At 31.7% G+C, this 22,604-nt stretch overlaps 1 protein-coding gene across 1 annotated transcript in view; it reads right to left on the bottom strand.

Annotated features, from left to right (window-relative positions):
* The window catches only part of LOC118186481 (uncharacterized), a 150,447-nt gene extending 128,105 nt beyond the window's left edge, over positions 1 to 22,342 (bottom strand). The window contains exon 1 of the mRNA XM_085811033.1: positions 21,593 to 22,342. Coding sequence (XP_085667159.1) covers positions 21,593 to 21,976 — 384 coding nt within the window. The 5' untranslated portion in view covers positions 21,977 to 22,342. The remainder of the gene's footprint in view (positions 1 to 21,592) is intronic.
* Between the last annotated feature and the right edge of the window lie 262 nt (positions 22,343 to 22,604).

Raw genomic sequence — 22,604 nt, 5'->3', positions numbered from 1 at the left:
TGAAGCTGGATGACAGTAAGCAAAAACAAGAGCTGCACTGTCGGTTGTTTTGCCGCAAGGTATCCGCAAAGTCACTTGCGATGGCAAGACGCAAACTTCACATTCGTGAGAAACACCGCTTCGCGACGGGTCTCCTATGTCAAGGACGAGAAAAACTGGAAACGCATGCGTAAAGCAAGCCAAATCAATTCCTTCGAGTATTAAACAGTCTGGAAATAACTACCTACATGATCGATGAGTTTAGTCACAATTTAAGTTTTCTGTAGCTTCAGCTAGCAATACGATTCCCACAAATGAAATACGTTTACTAAAATCAAAGTATCACATATCGATGTTCGACTTCATAACAGCTAGCAATAATTAATACTAAACTGCAATCTGAATACATTAGATTATAAAGTATGAGAACCTAACTCCCTTGGTGAAATTGGCCAAAGAAGCAAAACAATAAATGTGTTACACATCATTGATTCTAATTTGAAATTCCATCTGCAGTTACGTTTCTTAATATCGTAAGTGGGTGGAGTTAGCCGGGACGTATAGTTGCACTCGATACATTTGTTTAATCCGCAGATATAATTTGTTTCTTTAGGAGCCTCCCCCTTTTTTTTCCCAGACATGCAGCGAGAAGAATAAGCTGGCAAAAGAACATGGCTTCTTCTTTCATGCTTTTGCAATACATTTCTAAAATTCAAAGAGGCTCATTAGTGGCCGAAAGATAAATTCACTGAACACCGGTAGTTCAGTCCGAGGTTCCAAAATCCCGTGTTTCGTATGCGTTTTCATGGTTTTTCCCATGCGTAACGTGTTATACGAGCCAGTTTCCCTTAGAAATTCCTCCACGAAAGCATTCCTCTCCTTAACCAGATAGCCCTCGAGGCTTTGCCGTAATCACATAAACCAAACCCAAACTAAAATTCAAAACGCCAGTCACACAGCGAACGTTGAGATAGATGTTACCGTATAAGGTATTTCTAATGCCTTCTTAGCATGCCTTCGTGGTGTGGTGGTCTGCACGCTGGGCATGTATTCCAGAGGTCCGTGGTTCGATACCCGGCGAAGGCGTTGCTCATTTTTCTAGTCTCCTGCTTCGAGAAAAATACCTAATGTCTCTACAACCCTAGCGTAAAAGATTCTAATATTATTCTTCCAAGACGTATACATTCATGTAAACCAAGAATTACTATATTTTATACATAGAGAGATATACCAGAAAAACTTAGTAAAAGAAATAATAATAAAAAAAAAAAAAAAAAAAATTAAAACCTTCCAGATTTTACATTACGCCCAAAAGGGCGTTTTTTTTATTTTTTATCTTTTTCATTTCCACGTACATACACGTTTAGAGAGCATTTGGGTTAACACCCCCTTGGGCTAAAAATATTTTGAAACAGCATATCTTTAGAATTCCGATAGACAGTCTCGCACGCTGGAGATAAAAGTATTTTATCCCTACTGTTTGTTCCTAGTCCTCGCTCTGAAATCGTTAAGTTTCTTAATCAAAAATTCGTTTTAAAATTTAAAAAATAGGGAATAAAACAAATTTGAAATTCAAGATTTCGGGCTTTCAGCTGCCCATGTTCGGTGGAGGATTACGTTATTTAAAATTTCTGATACAGAGTATCACACGCTAGTGTTGCCATTGCTCTTTATTTGATTATGCCAAATCATTCGAGGAATATCTGCCTAAGGAGAAAGGATGCCTTCATGAAGGACTAAGTGAAACCTGCTCGTATACATGTTACACATGGAAGAAAAACCACAAAAATCCCCATGCAAGCAGCCCGTTCGCGGAATTCGAACCTCGCAGTAAATTACCAGTGTTCAGCGACTTTACCGTTCGGTTGCTGGTGGACCTTCACGTTTGAGTGAAATAATAAACAGCTTAAAACCACGTGTGTATATTACCGCATACAAGCTATATGCATAACACTTCTGAAAACTGACTGAAAAATAAACAAACAACAACAATCCATCAGTTTACATGAAATACACGAAAAAATGTAAATACATCCATAAAAAAAGATAAAAGAAATCGTTCCTTTGAAAAGAAAATCTTTAAACTAATAATGTGTCTAAAATAAAATCTTTTGATCTTCAAACCAATAAAAAAGAAAATTTACTTCCATTCTTTGACTGCATCTTCTGTTATACGGATTGATTTTCTGCGTAAAAGATCAGTTCCGAATTGAGGTCAACTTATCAGATACAACTATAATTTGCATTATTATTTACAAACTAAATAATTACAAGATATTTACAGAAAACAAAATGTTAAATATTAATATAATATTAATAATAGCCCAGTAATTTCCGACCTGAATATGATATATACTTTTTTGAATCGAAACCACACGATTCGGTTAGTGTTGCCATACTTGCGACTGAAGTTTGAAGTTCTCGTATTTATAAATCTTAGTTCTAAACTATAAGATAAGCATTTTAAATACTTATTCTCCACAGATCTACTATGTAATTACCTTTTTCCATTGCTCATTCTTGCGCAATATTATTTGCATGATGTTATTTCTACAGTAATTCTAAAATATTGTCTTTTCTGTTATACTCTTGAATATTTTACATGCCATTTTTTCGTTATGAGAAAATTTAACAAAACAATCTCTAGGAAATACGATTTCCTAAACACACATTTCACCCTAATAGTCATGAAGAAGTACATTCTTGTGGGTACGAAATTTAATTCATGAGAAAAAAAGGAGGAGAAAAAGTGAAAATAATCAACCATCAGGGAAACTGTTTCCAAGAAGAACCAAGACCATTCGTTTCCACGAAATGCATTCTTTTCTATTCTTTTTTTTTTTTTTTTTTTTTCTTCTTTGAGAATGTGAAAAAAATCCATCTAGTTCCCTTGTAACGAATTCGTGCGGTTATAATGACAGTTACATCTAAATGACAAGTGAAATATAATTCCTTTCGGCATGCACGACAGAACGAAAAAACAGAAAACAACGTGTTGAACAAAATGTGTACGAAATATTTCACATCATATTTTTCAAAAGCTCTGAGTACCTTCACCAGTGCAAAGAACCGGGGAAGAGTGATTTTAAACTTGCATGATTAAAGCTGCTACGTCTTCTTTATAAATATTGGCAGTATTTGTGATGTAGAAATGGCAACACGAATCAGATCTTAAAATAGCTTTGGAATGTTAAAAACAAATCAGGTGAAAATGGTTTTTTAAAGCCTGAATGATAGAAATTGCTGCATTTTTCTTATAAAAGGTCTACGATTATGACGCATAAAAAGCATCACGAATAAGAGATTACGAGGCCTTAATCTGGAAATGGGAAACAAGAAAAAAATAAATCTGAATAATAAAAGTTGTTGCACTCTCTTATAAATATTTAAATTTGTTATGTAGATGTGACAGTGCGAATAATAATAACTCTATCGAAAAAGGCAATTTGGTGCAGTTAATGCTTATCCCCAAATCGAAATTTAATTATAGCACATTTTCTCTTTGAAAGAATATTGTTCATACAGATTCATACTGTTTCTGGCAGTAATAAAATTCCTTATATTATCATGTAGTATGTATTTATATCCCTATTATCAACATAAAACATTAAAAAAAAAATATTCTTGCAATCGTCTGCAATATTCTTCTCCAGCAACATAATGGAAAGCAATATTTTTTTAAAGTCTCAGAATGTTTACTTTCTCTATAGCAATTCACATTAAAGATATGATGATTATTAAAGATACAATTCTTTTTAAAGATTCTTATTAAAGATATAATAGAAAATATTTCTCCAAAACTTCAAACAACGCAATTTATTTTGCGATTTCTAGGAATAATTTTGCTAAATGAAGCTCTTACTTAATTTTAACTACGTTAAGTCTCAGTTCTCCAGATAACTAATATAATTTCTACAAGTTTTATTTTTTGAATTAAATTATACATTTTTTAGTAAAATTATAAATTCTTAAGCAATTCATGTCATGCTTTTATATTTCTAGTCCGTGCTTATATATTTTGTATAGAAACGCAATTAATATTCCTGTAATTTATCTAAAAAATAAAAAAATAAAATAAATTTACTTAATGTACGCCCAAGTTCTGATGCAAAGAATACTGACTCGTTAGAAATACTTCGTAACACGCAACATTTAAGCACTTCGCATACGACGTTCTAAATGCATATACCATGGTTTAGAAACGACATGCTGTCTGACTGTGCTCTAAACTTTCCGGTGTTACTTGGATAACATAGCTGTACTTTTACACTTCATTTATGAGAACAGATTATGATACTGTATGAAGGAAACAGGGTATAATATGAATAGTTAAAAATCAATGATCATTTAAAAGGAGAAAAAAATCATAAAATGCATCTTTTCAGCATTAAAAAATTATTCTGAAAATGCAGAGTGAATAGGAACCATGGAATATATATATATATATATATATATATATATATATATATATATATATATATACAAATTCTCACTAACTTACCCAGTTACTTAACCGTTTTATTGAAAAGAACAACGCGTTGCCATTCGATCTAAAAATATTCTTTTTAGCCATAAGGGGTGTTAGCCCAAAAGGGCTAATCTCGGCATTTTGCGTCGAATCAATTAAATGCGATATATCACTTTTAAATTGTTGCCACCAAATATTATCGTCATATTTAAAGAAATTAAATAATGAAGAATTTGCATGAATGTATGTGACTTTCACTGTGAAAAAACAGCGGTACCAAGAGTCGTCAAATTTTGAATAACATAGTCCTGCATCCAAACATGGTCACCCGCAAGCTCGAATTTGAAATTTATTTTATTGTCTATTTCATACTTTGTAAAACTTTAATAAATTTTTGAATAAAACCTCAACAATTTCAAAGCAAGCAGTGGCAACACAGTAGGGAATAAAACAAGCGCCCGTAACTGCCTATCGGAAATTCTTAAGGCATACTCTTAAGGCATACTGGTTTTTAAATATTTTTAGTCCAAAGTGGCGTTAGCTCAAATGCTCTCGAAAAGCGTATGTGTCTGTAAGTGAAAAAACGCCCTTTTGGGCGTAGTATAAAATAGGAATTTTTTCAGATTTTATTTATTAATTATTTTTTTTTTCTGTTTTAAATAAAGAACTGATATGAGTCTCTAGTAATGAAATTAATCTCTAGTCAATTTCTTTTAAATGTTCCTTAAGCCAACATATCTTTGCACTTTTCAAATACATGTATAATATATTTTATAGATATATACATATAAAGTAGGACAATTCTTTAAAAAGAAAGTTTAATAAAACAAATTTTTAATTAATTCAGGTTTCTTATTTATTTATTTTTATTTTCCTAAGCGTTACCAAAATTGCTCATCCTTATTTTATTTTCCCTAGGAAACAAAACAACGTCGGAGATGGAAATTAGAAATTGGTTAACTTTATTTTTAGGCCAAAGGGCGTTAACCCAGAAGGGCTATTAATTTCGTTTCGGTATTTTGCGTTGGTTCACTATAAATGTCAGTTCACTTTTAAAATTGCTCCCACCAAATATTATCGCCCTGTGTTATATTTAAAGAAATTATATAATGAAGAATTTACATAAATGCATAATGTTTCTCGCATTGTGATAAAACAACGGTACCTAGAACCATCAAATTCTGAATAACGTAATCATCGAATGTAAGCCTCCGGAAGCCCAAATTTGGAATTTGAAATTTGTTTTATTATCGATTTCATATTTTGTAAAACATTAACGAATTTTTGATTAACAAACTCAAGGATTTCAAAGCGAGCAATGGCAACACTGTACAGATTTAAAATTAAAAAAATAAATAAATAAATAAATAAAAAATATTTTTATCTCCAGCGTGCGAGACTGTGTATCGGAAATTCTAAAGATACGCTCATTTAAAAATTATTTTGCGATATTGCCGTTGAATTGAATTTTATGGTTTAAGTGCGAAGAACATGATATTTTATAAATTAATAATACTTATTAAGGCAACTCGCAAAACGTTAAAAAAAAGTCCCTTTGAGCGTTATATAACATCAAATAATATGTTTTTAAATTTAATTTTGTATTGTTTTATTTTAACAGTAAAGAATTTTTTTTTTTTTTTTTTTTTTTTCGTTTAGCTGTTAATTTTGTTGATCATGTAATAACTTTCCGAAATGTTGTTCAGTATTTCTTTGACAATGGAAATGTGATTATTGTTTTAATCCCTAAAAAGGAAGAGAATTAAAATAAACGTAGTCCTTTCAAGTTTTTACCGCTTGTAGCTTATCGTTTCACTTTTCGAATATTGTTTTTTAATTATTTTCTTAAAAAATATTTTAAATTACTGTATGTTATATGTACTATTTCCAATCGTAGCATTGCTTATCATTCTTTGTTCTTTTCTTACGTGTTTATGGAAAGTAAAATAATTATTTTTTTATTTCTTCACATAGAAGCATTTGCATGTATTGTATTAGTAAAAAATATAATTCTTTTTAAAACTATATTAACGCCATCTTAAAGACGAGTAATCCCACTTGTTATTAAAATTATTAAACAATCCAGTACCGAAGCCCAAAGATTATATATATGTATTGAAGCAGTCTTAGAAGTAATGAATATTGTAGAAACACTTGATGACGTAGAGGAAGAAATATGGAATTTTGTCATTATAATAAGAAAGACGTAGCTATATTGATTTCGTAGAACGTAGATCCATAATGAAGAGCAAATTACCAGCCGAGGCAGATACTGATCTTTATATATACATTGAAGCCATATATTTAATATATCGCAATTTCTTTTAGAGAAATTCTACTATAACCTCGTTCAATTACAGATATCTTCATCAATATGAAATTTGATAACTTGATTATGGACCTAAAAATTAATATTTGTGTTGCAAAATCATAAACATTTATTGTCAAATAAATTCAATCCCTAAACAATTTATGAAATTAAAATAGTTATAGAATATGAAAAGCGTCATCACAAAATGCTCATTATAAGGGTCAAAACATTTAGAAGGGCTATAAATTTTGTTTTCGCATTTTGCGTGTTCCACTATTAAAATTGCGTTTCACTTTTCTAGTTGTTGCCATCAAATATTAAAGACCTGCATTACATATAAAGAAATGAAATAATGAAGAATCTGCATGATGTATGTTTCCCGCATTGTGTAAAATCAACTGTACTTAGAGCCATCAAACTCTGAATATCGTAGTCCTCCACTCGAATATGGGCATCTGGAAGAACTAAATTAGAATTTGTAACTTGTTTTATTATCTATTTTTTGTTTTGTAAAACTTTAATGAATTTTTTATTAATAAACTCCACGATTTCAAAGCGAGCAATGGCAACACTGTACGAAAAAAAAAACATTTTTATCTCCAACGCACGATACTCTATATCGGAAATTCTAAAGATACACTCTTTACAAATATTTTCCTGTTTAATTTTATGGTTTAAGTGCAAAGAACATGATATTCAACTATTTAACAAATAAAGGTAAAGAACAAAATGTTAAAAAAAGTCCCTTCAGGCGTAATTTAAAATCTGAAAGCTTTCAGATTTTTTGGGGGTAGGGAATTATTTTGTTATTTTATTTATTTTTAACGGCAGAAATTTTACTCAAAAATGGTGCATAAATTAACTGAGTTGTTAATTAATTGCAGTTAAAACTGAAATTTTTTGGAAAGTGCTTTATCCCTTACTATTTTATTTATTGTCTTTTTGTTTCCTCCAATAACAAATTTTATTTTGTTTAGTACGACAAAAATCCAACCATTCATCTTTTTTTAAGCTAAATTTTTAATTAAAAAATAACATAGCAAAAACTGAACTGATTGCATTTTATGTGACTGCAATAATATAATCTGAATTTTTGTGCCAGATATCAAAGCACATTTTAAGTTGTTTGTCATAAATGTTTGTCATTTGACTTGCGTTTCGAAGTACATTGCCTAACAAATACATCCGCTATTACATTAAATCCATCCGCGCTATCAGAAAACGGATATACCAGTATCAGAGGTATTTTGTCTGTCTATTAAAACAACAATCAACAAACAAGACACAACAATCAAGAAAAACGATTCCATTCTCTTGCATGTTGAGGTCACCGAACAACCTTGAGATGATAGCGGGACTCGACGCCTGCGCAGTTGTTTATTCCGTTCCGTACCCATAGCAACCAATTTTTGTTTACTAACTATCTTTGGCAGGATCGCTATTAAATGACAAGGTATTGTGTAGTTTTCGTACTTGCCTAGTTCTTTGAAGACATGCTAGCGAAGGGGTTCAACATCACGTGATACTATTTTGCATATAATTTCAATTGAGTCGCTCAAAAAAAAAAAAAAAAAAAAAAAAAAAGTAAGAAAGATAGATGAGCAAGGTCACATTAATTATTTGAGGGCGAGAAAAATAATGCTTGTCCTCCGAGCAGGACGAATTAATGCAAGTAGTAAACAGTTTTCTCAGTGTCAACCCACTGAGTGAACTATGTACTGTTTTGAATGCTGTTTTGAAATGATTAGGAGTCTGGATTGTATTTCATTAAAATAATTTTCTTTTTCTTTTTACCACCTGCTTTCCAAATAGATATAGTATCGTCAGCGGAGATAAAAGTGTCAATCAAACAGTAAGCAGCGATTATCGAATGAATGCAAGTTGAGTTAGTCTTCCCGGTGCACTATAGACTAAATAATTCTTTACACCTGACTTTGGCAGAATACAGAAAAGGTATAGCTATATCCCATTTTTTGGGAAAGCACAAAAGTAAATGCTAATTGTAATATTATTACTCGTAATAACATCAACTTGCCAAACTTCGTTAAAAGCTATACATTCTCATAAGCTCACAGTTGCTGTACCAGCTAACATGATCAATATATTCTTAATATTCTTTTCACTTCTTACAACTGCTTCTCAACAAGAATTACTTCTTATTTTCACTTCTTACAGCAACTTCTGAACAATAAATAAAGAAAGAAAAGACAAGAAAAAATAGTGTTTTTTTTTTTTTTTTTAATCTGAAAGGTTTCAAATTTTAAATTACGTCCAAAGGGGCTCCTTTTTTAACATTTCATGTGCTACCTTTATTTATTAAATACCATATCCTTCGCACTCAAACCATAAAATTCAGTTCAAGAATAATATCGTAAAATAATTTTAAAATGAGCATAGCTTTAAAATTTCCGATGCAGAGTCTCGCGCGCTAGAGATAAAAATGCTTTTTCTGTACATTGCCATTGCTCGCTTTGAAATCCATGAGTTTGTTAATTAGAAATTCGTTAACGTTTTACAAAATATGAAATAGATAATAAAGCAAATTCCAAATTTGAGCTTCCATATGCCCATATTCGAGTAGAGAACTACGTTAATCAGAATTTCATGTCTCTAGGTACTGTTGTTTTATCACATTGCGAGAAACATACCTACATTTATGCAGATTCTTCATTATTTAATTTCTTTAAATATAATACAAGGCCATAATATTTGGTGGCAACAGTTTGAAAAATGAAATTTGAAAAGTGCTTGCAGTGAATCAACGCAGAATGCCAAAACGAAATTAATAGTCCTTCTGGGCAAACTGTCCCTTTGGACTAATAAATCGTTATTACTTTTTAATTAAAATCTTCATCCAAAATATAAGCTCTTGAAAATCATTTTACCGGCATCAATAAACCGGCATCTTATATGTTTATAAAAACAAAAGGCAAGTTTCCATTAAAGGTTCTTTAAGGTAAGTTTCTAGAATCTTTCATCAATTTCTGTCTTTGTTTTCCCAAGAAGATTTTAGCTCGATTTTCTGCGTGAAACATTCCATACTTTTCAGCACTGATGTAGAAACAGCTTTTTACAGGTATATTAAAAACAGCTGTTTTAAGATCTGAATCACAAATAATGAATTAATTAAACGAATACAGGAAATAATACAGTGAACGTTCTTTAAGACATTATCAACAGTTGCGCAAAATTTTGCTCCAGTGTAGAAATGCTTGTCTTGTAGAAGTATTTCGCAATATTAATGTTTATTTATTAGCGTTTAAATTAGATTTTCTACACGCCCAAACAAGTGATTCTGGCAACAGGCACAAGGAAAAATTTGTGGCGCACAAAAATTTAACGTTAACTTTTAGTCCCGCTCCTCAAAAAAACACTAAAGTATTGGTGTACCAATTGACGTAATCACTGTGCCATTAGGAGTTTCAATTGTAAACAAAGAGCGCCACTTACACTTTTAAATTGTTGATAATTCTACAACTATTGCATGCAGACTAAATAAGCGATAAAAAAACTTTAAACGGAAAATGAGAACAACGTAATTCAATTACTTTTAATGTAAAAAATGCACAGTTTGACCAAAATATAAGAATAAAAACATAGAGCTCACGGAGTAAGAGGGTAAGAGGGTGGGTATATATATATTATATATATATTATACACACACACACACATATATATATATATATATATGGTTATGTTTGGTGCGTCTGACTGCAACAAAAAAGGGAGGTGTGCAACTTGATGATATAGCAATCCTATGCTCAGAATTTGAACGTTCTATGTCTAATCTTCTTTTAGCAGTGCGAGACACGTACGTACAGGCGTCACAATAAAATACCTTCTGAATCCACTTCAAATCCATTTTACAATCTATTTCGGGAAAAAAAAAAAGATCCTTTATTATGTTCGTACGTAACAGATGTCATGCAAAAAATCGTTCAAACGGATTCGAGAGCGGTAAAAATGGATATTTTCGTGAATTTTTTTGCGATTACGACACTTCCACTTCCTTCACTTCGTACAAGAAAATAAAAAGATTTCAGAAAGGGAGGGGGAAATGTATCACAAACTACGGAAGTAATAAGAACTTGAAAACTTTTGCATGAAAAAGTACAAAAATAAATTTGGTACCTGAAAAAAATTCAACTCTGTGTCTTTTTTAAGACACTACGTTTGTTAGTCTTCTAAGAAAGCAAGTATGAGTTTCCACATCCGTAAATATAGTCAGGTCCATGGCCTTCTAACGCGCCTCTCATGTGAATGATCACTGCAGATGGTCAGTAAATGTTATGGCCAATGATCCAGGAGGAATAGCTATCTTCCAAGCAACAATGACATAGGTTTCTTGAAGATACTTTCCCTTCGGGTAATCGTGACATCAGGGAAAGCAGTACGTTGAAAAGAAAAGTGGTCCAAGTGATGTCGAAATTCTCGAAAGCGAAAGTTGGTCACGACCTTTGGTTGGTTTTATATAACTCGAAACCATAATGATGTAAGAAGAATGAAGAAACGAACTCAAGAATTCATCTCAAGAATTTTAAATCTTTCGACTGTAATGTAACCATCAGATTACATTCAAATTCCTTTACTTGTAGCAAAACACTATAGACGAAAAAATAACCAAAAGGTTTGCAATAAAGAATAGCAAATTTGGTATTTTAAAGTAGCCTAATATACATCTGATTTCTGCATCTTTTTTAAAAAAAATAAATAAATAAAAAGTATATAAATAAAAAAGAAAATATGAAGGATTTCAGATTTTAAATTGCGTCCAAAGGGGCGTATTTTAACATTTCGTGTGTTACATTTATTTATTAAATATCATGTTCTTCGCACTTAAACCATAAAATTCAGTTCAAGAGCAATATCGCAAAATAATTTTAAATTGAGCATATCTTTAGAATTTCCGATACAGAGTTCCGCGCGTTGGAGATTAAAAGCTTTTTTCCTCCCGTAGAGTGTTGCCATTGCTCGCTTTTAAATTGTTGAGTTTGTTCAAAAATTCCTTAGAGTTTTACAAACTATGAAATCGGTAATAAAACAAATTCCAAATTCAGTTTTCCACATACTCATATTCGTAGGAGGCTTTCGTCATTCAAAATTGGATGGCTGTATATACCGTTGTCTTATCACAATTCGAGAAATATATATACATTTATGCAGACGTTTCATTATTTAATTTCTTCTAATATAATGCAGGACTCTAATATTTGATGGCAACAGTTTGAAAAGTGAAATGGACATTAATAGTGATTCAACGCAAAATCGCAAAACGAAAACAATAGTCCAAAGGCCCCTTTGGACTAATAAATAATCTAAAAGCTTTCAGAATTTATATTGCGCCCAAACGGGCCTTTTTTTAAAGTTTTGTGTGTTACCTTTATTTATTAAATATCACGCGTTTCAAACTTAAACCACATGAAGTTGAATTCAACAGTAATATCACACTTAAAAGCTGCATATCTTTAGAATTTCCGACAGATAGTCTTACGCGCTGGAAAAATATATAATATATATATATATATATATATATATATATATTTTTCCCCGCGAAGTGTTGACATTGCTCGCTTTAAAATCGTCGAGTTTGTTAAACAAAAATTCGTTAACTTTTCACAAAATATGAAATAGATAATAAAACACACTGCAAATTCGAAATTTAGTCTTCCATGTGCATATTCGAGTGGAGGACTACGTTAACCAAAATTCGATGTCTCTAGGTATCGCTGTTTTTTCACAGTGCGAGAAACATATAGATTTATTATTATTTAATTTCCTTAACACTTTAATGCAGGGCTCTAATATTTGGCTGCAACTGTTTGAAAAGTGAAACTCCGTTTATAGTGAATCAACGCAAAATGCCATAAAGGAATTAGCCCTTCTGGGCAAATTGCCCCTTTGTGCTGCTAATAATAAATAAATAAATATATCTTTTGTTAAATAAAAGGAATAAGAATAAATTAAAAATAAAATTTCATTTTACAGTATCTTTTTATAAATCCACACTTACATTATATTGAGATTCATATAATTATAAAACTGATTTTTGAAGAATGGTCCTAACAAATCAAAATTATATAAAAGCTGGAATTTGCAGATATAGTATCAAAAATCATCATTCTTTAGATAAAATTTATTGATAGGTTGCTGTGTTTCATGTTTATTAATGAATTTTTACACGACTGGGGGGGGCAGAAGACAAAACACACAAAGGTTATCTGCCTAACGGGAACGGATGCCCTCGTAGAGGACTTTCTACAAGAATAACTTTGGGAGACATGAAGCACAAAATATGCTAAATCCAGATATGAAATTTTTCAAAGTTATTCTTTCTAAGCATACGTGCATACTTTTTTCATACCGACTTCGTATTTGTTATCCGTAAAACTACTCTGCGAGTATATTATAGCATGGCAGAAAATGATTATGGACTTACGCCATTTTCGCTCGACAGCATTCTTGAATTTTATTGTAAGGCCGGCTAAGTGATCCAACCAAAAATCATAATGATCAGTTGAAAGAAAAATTGTCTTGCCCTGCAGTTCTTGACGCGGTATATAAAAGTAGGTTTGTGAAACTTGTTGCATGGTAATGAAGGCTGCTGAATGTATTCGTGTGTAATGTATACTAAGTAAATTATACCGACACTCGCAGAAGCGAAGGAGTTGAATAATTCCTAAGGGAGCGTTCACATATTTTAAGTAATGCTAATACGCAGGTTCAGGGAAGAATTTCAAATCTGATTTGCGATGAGATTGCAGCTTAGCGTTTGAAAATTGATGTAAACATATATCTTTGCAGGTGTATATTGTTCAAGAAATTGACGTTTTTTTAATAAGAAATCAGTAGTATTACTACTTGCTAAATTGTTAAATAATACTACATATATTACTTGTGTAGAATATGTGAAAAATAAAACTAAAATAAAATAAAGTCGATTTTTTTAAACAATTCCAATAATGTTTACTCGGGTAAATATATGATTTAGTTAACAAATAGGGAACGAAAGAAGTTTCATATTCTACGAATCGGAATTGTTGTATACACATCAGGGGGTAAGAAATCATATAAGTATTCCGTTCTTCTCTTTCAATACAAATAATACGCAACGTTGCCAACTGATAAAAACAAATGCCTGCCGTTAAATAAAAATTAAATCTCAACTTCAATTAAAAAATACTTCATCTTTTAAGAATTTCAATTTACTGTTAATATTTGATATAATAGTGTTCATATTTGCATTCCTTTTTTGAAAGCTAAAAACATATAAATTGGAACGCTCTATTAAAACAAAAATCGCGTTTTAATAAAATTAAAGGTCAAACGGTTCAGTACTGGAGACATAATATAAGGAATTAGAAACATGTTTTAGTAGTTCAACATTAGTAGTTACTGTTTTGTTAATGCACTTAATTTTAATTTATATCAATTACATATATTATTAATTGTAAATAAAACTCTAAAATATTACGAAATGTTTAATATCAGGTTTAAAAAAAAAAAAAAAAAAAAAAAAAAGAACTTCGGTAGATTTTGAATAAAACTCGACGAATTTCAAGGGCATTCAGACCCAAACCCCTCTTTTTTAGCAGCGGAGAGGGAGAAAAAAATTTGAAAATATTCAACGCTTTTAGTGATTTGACTTAAAATAATAACCCTTCTGTGGGCTATAAAAAAACTGCTATAGCTTCTAGTTTAATCATAGAAGGAGTTTATTGCTTTTAAATCGCATTAATTTCTTAAACAATCACAGATTGCTTAAAATTCGGAAAATAAATTATCTTTCGTCAAATGGCAATGCTCTGAAATTGCGAAAATTATAGAAAGACTCTGAAAGAAAATAATCTGTTAATTTTTTAAGTTCTGTGGTTTTAATTAAATGCAATAAAATTTCATTAAAAAATTTAGTCACTTGGTTATACCTGAAAAAAAAAAAAAAAAAAAAAAAAAAAACCACTTAGACTTTCATATTAGGATATTAACAGAATTTCAGGGAACGAAAGAAGTGATACTGTAGAAAAGACCTATATAAAAAAATGATTACATTCAATTCCTTTAAGCTTCTTTTAAGCAATTTTGTTTTAAAATCAGCCATTGTTTACCACTCCAAGATATTTTTTAGTCACATATGACCAAAGTGATGGTTAAAAATCTACTTTTCTTTGTATTGCTTTTAAATACAACGGTATGACTTCGTTGAATTTCTAAATAATGTGCTTTATTTAAAAAGAAATTGCATCTAGTGCTTAATTTAAAGTTCCAAAAAGTTTAAAAAAAATTTAAGCTAATAAGCTAATCCAAGATTAAGCTAAAAGACTTAAGCTAATCCAAGATTTGTTAAATGCCTTAGACAGGGTACGAAGCTCGCAACAAAAATTTCCTTTAAGTGGTAGTACTTTAAAAAAAAAAAATATTACAATTGGGAAATTATTCGTAATTTTTCATAATCTCTGAATTATGAAATTATTTATAAGTTTTTAATTACGAAAGGAAAATGTTAAAAAAAAATTATTATCAGGATTTTACTAAGACATGGAATCAACGAACATACATACAATATACATTTCGGGGAGATTTCCTTAGAGGTCTCCGAAAATCACGCACATTTTATTTTAAATATTACAACGCTTAGCGCAAAGAAAGGTTAAAGTAACTTTTTCTTATATTAAAAACATAGCTAGACACAGTATTTTGCACAAGATTGCAGTACTACATTTATCCTCCATTTTTTTCCCTTGACAGATAAAAGTAAGCCTTTTATATTAGATAAATAAATGCACTTTTTATGTGAACATCAAAGCAACAATCCTGCTTTGAATAACCGACTAAATGCCGCAAAACGCAGAACAGAGGGAGGATGTCGCACTGAATAAAGAGAAAATCCTTGGCATTCTTCGGAGCATTTTCCTGCCACGAATTCGACGGCGGCATGGAAGAGTGAAAATAACAGTCAGTCAGTGCGCTCAAATGCGTCGATGACGCAAAGCGCCGAAACTTCACACAATAACCTGAAGAATGCAATAAAACAAAAACAATCAAAAAAGTGCGTTTCTCATCAGACATCATCAGTAGCGCTTTGACATTGCAATAAGGTAGAGCTGGGAAAATATTGATACAAATCTCAAAACTGCACGGGGTTGGGGGAAGTCTTCAGCCAATTTAAAAGTGTTATAGCTGTAGAAAATTTTTTATTAACTGCGTTGACTTGGGTTAATAATTCGCATGGAAATGGTTCGATATTCATTATGCTTTAGTCCGCCTAGTATGTACTATATCTTATGATTTGCCATTAAATAACCCTCTTTAATCATGCGGTTATTTACCATTAAATACCCCTGCCTTAACCATGAGGACAATTATTATTGGCTACGAGGGTTGCAGCGCACTTGTATATTACATTACATTACCGCTCTTTCTCTTTTTCAATGTTCTCATGATAAATATTCGCCAGGTTTCATTGCATACGTGGGGAGAAAAAAGAAATTTTAACTACATAAATAATATATAATTTTATGAATATTGTATATATGTAAATAACTTTAGTGAAATTACTCGTGAAATTGTAGAATTTTTGTGTATAATATGTAACATAAAACGCTTGAAAAACACGATGCCTTGAACCCAGGCCTTTCGGTACGGCAGTCAGGGTCACATAACACTTTCCCGTATGGATGGAGTTACAATAATATAGTGGGCGGAAATGTATGCTTCGATTTCGTGAATTTTTTTAAGTATAAAATTCGTTAGATTTATAAAATATTTAAAAAAAAATGTTGCAGTCTAAAATTCCGATTTCGATGTTTATATTTTTGGTTGCAGGATTCTGTGTTTTCTAAATTTGGTGATTCTATGTGCCTTCGTCTTTTCACAATGCGACGAACTCACACACTTACAGATTCTTCATTTTTTAATAATAGCGATTAATTAGATTAATGATATAAATATTCCTTTAAAAATTAGGAATTCATTGCCAAACGGCCCAACAGCGGTCGAGTGGTAAAATCGCTGAACACTGATAATTCGAGCTGGGTTCTGTTCTAGGCAAACGGGCTGGCTGTATGGGCGTTTTCCCCATGCGTAATTTATGTATGAGCGAGTTTTCCTTAGAAAGTCTTCCACGAAGGCTTCCCCACGTGTAATTTATGTTTGAGCCAGTTTTCCTTAGAAAGTCCTCCAAGAAGGCATTCCACTCTTAGACAGATAGTCCTCAGGCGCATTAATATGTATATAAAGAAGAATGTCTGTATGTTTGTTCGCGATTAACTCAGTCACTACTATAGCTACCGTCACCAAACTTTCTACAATTCCTGGAAAAGCTCGACGTTTACTTTTCTTCCGAAAAAAAAAAAAAAAAAAAAAAAAGCTAACATCAGAGATATTAATTAAAAACGCTAATTTTCGCCTTCATTTTTCCTAGTGGCAACAGTCTCGCAAGCTAGAGATAAAAATATTTTATTTCGAGAAGTGTCGCCACTGCTCGCTTTCAAATTGTAGAATTTGTTAATAAAAGATTTCGAAGTTTTAACAATGATATAAAAATAGCATTGCCAAACATTAAATACATTATTCCCGATTCTGAAAATTCATGGGAAGCCATTTCGAATATTTCCAACATCGTACGACTTTAATCAGCCGAGATATTAATTAAAAATTTTAAAAACACTAATTTTCGCACTCATTTTTCCGCGTGACAACAGTCTCGCGCGTTGGAGATAAAAATGCATTATTTCGAAAAGTCTTGCTACTGTTCGCTTCGAAATCGTAGAGTTTGTTAATCAAAAACTTGTAAGTTTTACAAAATCTATGGATATAAACAAGAATGCCTGTTTGTGTGTGTGTTTGTTCGCGTTATTGATTTCTGATCGATTTTTTTGCCACATTTAATCCACTAAAATTGAATATAGGTAAACTAATGGATGGAACTTGAGCTTTCACGACCATTTGATTAGAAAGACGAAAATAATTTAAAACTGCGTGCCATTGTTGCTGATATAATGAGGTAGAATTGGTTTATTTTTCTATCGAAATTTTTTATGCGGGTTCCATATCGCATCAGACTAAAAAATGTATGAGTATGAATCGTAATTTTTGCATTGTTATTAGAGAAGGATTACCAGCGGTATCGTTCTCTGTTGTTAGATTCATTACTCTCAATCTAACTTAACTAGCATCGGGAACGTCCGCTAATAGTCAAATAAAGCAAACCAAACCATTCATCGCAAAACGGCAAACAAAATAGTGTCCAGTAAACGGAATACATTATATAGTGTTATAAGATTTTAGTTAAATTTATCAAAAAGCTGTATTAAGTTGAAGATACAGACGTTTTGTAGCTGAATTTAATGTAGTACATAAATATGCATATTAGAATATGATAAATGTTGCCGAATGGTTGGTAAATGTATATCTAACGCCAGTCAAAGAAATAATGCAAAATATCCTTCCAATAGAGTTCTATATTCAATTGCATAGTTTCCTGGAACCAAATTTTTAATGATGTAAGGCCGTTGGAATTTAATCATTTGAAGTAAACAGGAAAAAAGCGAAGCGCTTGCAACTTATCTTATATGGCATTGAAAAACAAAAAACGCATGTATTGATTTATCCTTCTCATAGACGACTTTATTTATTTTTCTTGCGAAGAATCCAGTCAAATGCAAATTAAACAGGAAATAAAGTGAATATTGGATGAACACAGAGGCGTCAAAACCGGATCATAAAGAGCATTGAAAATAATTAATGAATAAAAATATAATACACTAAATGTCTGAGCTTGGATGTAAATTAAAAAAATTAGAACCAACATAAATCATAAAAAATTGGAGACGTAAAATGGCGAAATTAATAACGAATAACGACGTCAAATATATAAAACAGTTTTTGAAAAAAAAAAAAAAAAACAGACAAATACATAAAGAATTTAAAAAAAAATCTGAAAGCCTTCAGATTTTATATTACGCTCAAAGGAGCGTATTTTAACGTTTTGTGAGTTACCTTTATTTATTAAATATCACGTTCTTCGCGCTTAAACAACATACATTTCAATTCAACAGCAATATCACACTTAAAATTAGCATATCTTTAGAATTTACAACAGATAGTCTGCGGCACTGGAGGTAATTTTTTTTAAACAACATAAATTTCAATTCAACAGCAATATCACACTTAAAATTAGCATATCTTTAGAATTTACAACAGATAGTCTGCGGCACTGGAGGTAATTTTTTTTTTTTTTTTTTTTTTTCTGTACATTTTTGCCATTGCTCCGTTTGAAATAGTTGAGTTTGTTATTCAAAAATTCACTAAAGTTTTACAAAATGTGAAATAGATAATAAAATAAATTTCAAATTTGGGTTTCCAGATGCCCATATTCGAGTGGAGAACTACGTTATTAAAAATTTGATGCCTCTAGATACCATTGTTTTTTCACAGCGCGAGAAACATACATACATTCATGCAGATTCTTCATTATTTAATTTCTCTAAACATAATGCAGGGTTCTAATATTTGGTGTCAACAATTTGAAAAGTGAAACGCCGTTTATAGTGAACCAATGCAAAATGCCCAAAGAAATTAATAGCCTTTCTGGGCAAATTGCCTCTTGGGGCTAAAAATTTCATTTTATCGCCGATTGCGTCAGAATTTTAAAGTTGCCACCATTTATGATAAAATTCATAGTGGCATATTTAGCAGTTTTTTATGTCAACCTTTACAAATATCCTAATAAAAATTTTATTCTTAAAAATTTATAAAACTCAAAACTCTCATTTTATAAGCTTAAATTAAAATTTATATAGACTTGTGGATGTTTGTAGATCAATAGATACTTGCACATGTTTTACATAAAAAATTGTGGCGTTTCTTGTCTACAGCTTCCTCTTCTTACTTATCCTAGGCATTGCGAAGTTTGAATGAAGCTTGTATCAATGCTTTTATGAAATATTTTCCATGAGAAATTTGCCCGAATCGATATTATACGTGAACAAACGCAAGAAAATAATTATATAGAACTAGGAATCCCTTTGCGTGAACTACGTACACCAGGTAATAGAGGTGAGATGAATACTAATTTTTCTCGAATTCTAATCCTAAAAAGTTCTCAAATCCTTCGTATAAGAACAATAAGACGAAAAAAACTTTTACTTAAAAGTTCGAATTAAAGCAAAATTATAAACAGATTTAAGAGCAGTTTTAAAAATAGAGCTACATATATTAGGGAAATGTAGATAAAATTTAGTAAGTGAATTGTATAATTAGAACTCTTGAACTCATTTTTCTGAATTATAATTTGAGAAAAATATTTGAGTTCACATTTTTTTCGGAACTTTTCTAGATCAAAACATGAGTAATGGGGAAAAAGTATTATTTCAAGATTTAACATAAACAACACTAAACACAGAGTGCTTCATTCCCTCTAAAACTAAACAACAAATTTATAAAAATAAAAATATATGTAAAAATTAAAAAATAAGAGTGTAACACTGAATGTTTTCACGAACTGATACTAAGACTCGGGTCCACTAAAATTACAACAACCACATTCTTTTTTAATGAACGCTTCTACTAGACGTGTATAAAATTATTTTTTCAAATTTTTGAATGAAAATTGAATTTAGCTAGGATTCGAAATATTTTACTGAGAAGAAAAGTACTAAAATTGAAGTTTTGGAATCTGGAACCCTCTGCAAGACTCGTGAGACTCGAATTTTCCATCCCAGGGAAGGGGAAAAAACAACTTAACCCTGTATGAAAGCTTCGGTCGCCTTTTAAAGCTATCATTATTAGCCGAAAGGGGCGTTAGACCCAAAGGGCTATTAGTCTCAAAAGGGCATTTTGCGTCGTTTCACTTTCCAAACTGTTGCCACTAAATATTATCTATCATCATGTATTATAGTATATAAGCGGTAAAGTCGCTTAACACTGGCATTTCGGTCCGAATCCCGCGAACGGGCTGGCTGCATGGGTGTTTTCGTGGCTTTCCCCATGTGTAACGTGTATACGAGCCAGTTTCCCTTAAAAAGTCTTCCACGAAGGCATCCCTCCCCCTAGGCAGATAGCCCTAGTGTGCTTTGCCATAATTAAATATACACACACGAAACTAAATAATGAAGAATCTGCATGAATGTTTCTCGCATTATGAAAAAAAAAAGGTACCTAGAGCCATCAAATGTTGAATAACGTAGTTCTGCAACCGATCATGGGCACTTGGAAAGGCCGAATTTTAAATTTGTTTTATTATCTCTTTCAAATTTTGTAAAATTTTAATGAATATTTGATTAATAAACTCAACGACTTCAAAGCGAGCAATCGCAAGACTACGAAAAAAAATTTTATGTCCAGCGCGCGAATTATGTATCGGAAATTCTAAAGATATGCTTTTTTGAAATATTTTGTCGTATTGCTGTTAAATTGAATTTCAGTGTGAAGAACATGATATTTGATAACTAACTCTAACACAAAAAACGTTAAAAAAAGACCTTTTGACGTAAAATAAAATCTAAAAGCTTTCAGATTTTCATTTTATTTATAGAATTTTTTCGTTTTATGGAATTATAATAAATTCAGGTTTAGAAAGCTGATTTAGCTCTTTCTGCTAATAAGAAAATTACTTGCTTAATCGTGGTCACAAAGAGACATAATTTTAAGTGATTTGCCACAATACAAGACCGAAGGTTTCTTACATCATAACCTTCGATCATTCTTCTAACGCATAACTTTAAAAATAGGGGGAAAAAAATCAATAACTAATTACGGAGAACTGGCAGGGCATGGAACCACTGCAACAGACACAAAAGAAACAATAAGAATGAAGCAGGAAAAAAAGAATCACTTACTATTTCTTTTCTGAGACTATCCATTGCCAAGTCAAAACTGGAACGGCATTTCCTCAAGGGGTAGCCATCGAATTTATTATCACAATCCTTTGTTACACTAAATCTGGCAGCATCACTGTTCGCCTGAGTATCACTGATTTTCTCTGCCACCAATTCAGTCTGAATTTCATGGTCCGGTAACTTTTCGTGATCCGAATTTAATTCCTGGAGGTCTTCACGAGGTACATCGCAAATACTCCAACGTTTTTGCATGCTGGCAGTCCTTTCAAGCCTTTTCAGGTAAAATTCCCGGCATTTTCTGGCCACGGTGCCCCTAGCAGGGCTGCATCGTGCAAAAATTGGCGATGGCAAAGGAGATGGTGTGGCCTCACTGTCGCTACTCATGTTGACTTAATAAAAACAAATATTTAATTCCAAGTTCTATGCACTCAAATTTTCATAGCGTGTGCCAACACAATATACACCAATCAATGTATTTGTCCGATACTTTGTTTTCTATGAATCAAAAGTGCAATCTCCGATATCGTCTTTCTATTTTTTTCACGAATTAATCTACAATTCATCATCATAAATTAAACAGCTTTAGTTCTGGAGATCTAAAATGCTGGCTGTAAAATATTCTTACCGGAAGCACTGCACAACAGGCAAATTGCTGCCGGCCGCGTGTTGTCAAATCCGTAACCGAGTTACAGCACAGCTGAGGAGCGTATGTTGAACAACCCTTCTTTGACCGCGACCAACATTAAACTGAAATGAAAACCGCGGTGAAGCGAAATCCCAAGGCCAACCAACCTGTGAGGCGATATGGTTGCTGCACAGGTAAGTCGCCAAACAGTGCCATAATCGTTAAGTTATCGCCTGTTTTCTCCGCAAATGGGAATTCTGTAGCAATTTAAAAGTGGAATTTTAATCAAAAATAAATATACGCTACGCGATGCCAAATATGAAGTGATGGTAGTTTTTTAGACACTCTTCGGTGTTTTTTTTTTTTTTTTTTTTTTTTTTTTTTTAC

The sequence above is a fragment of the Stegodyphus dumicola genome, chromosome 2 (assembly GCF_044657685.1).
Source record: "Stegodyphus dumicola isolate Sdum_Otavi_A_Nest chromosome 2, ASM4465768v1".
In the NCBI taxonomy this organism is placed as follows: domain Eukaryota; kingdom Metazoa; phylum Arthropoda; class Arachnida; order Araneae; family Eresidae; genus Stegodyphus; species Stegodyphus dumicola.
Note: the sequence above shows the minus strand (reverse complement) of the source record. Positions and strands in the feature narration are given on the sequence as shown.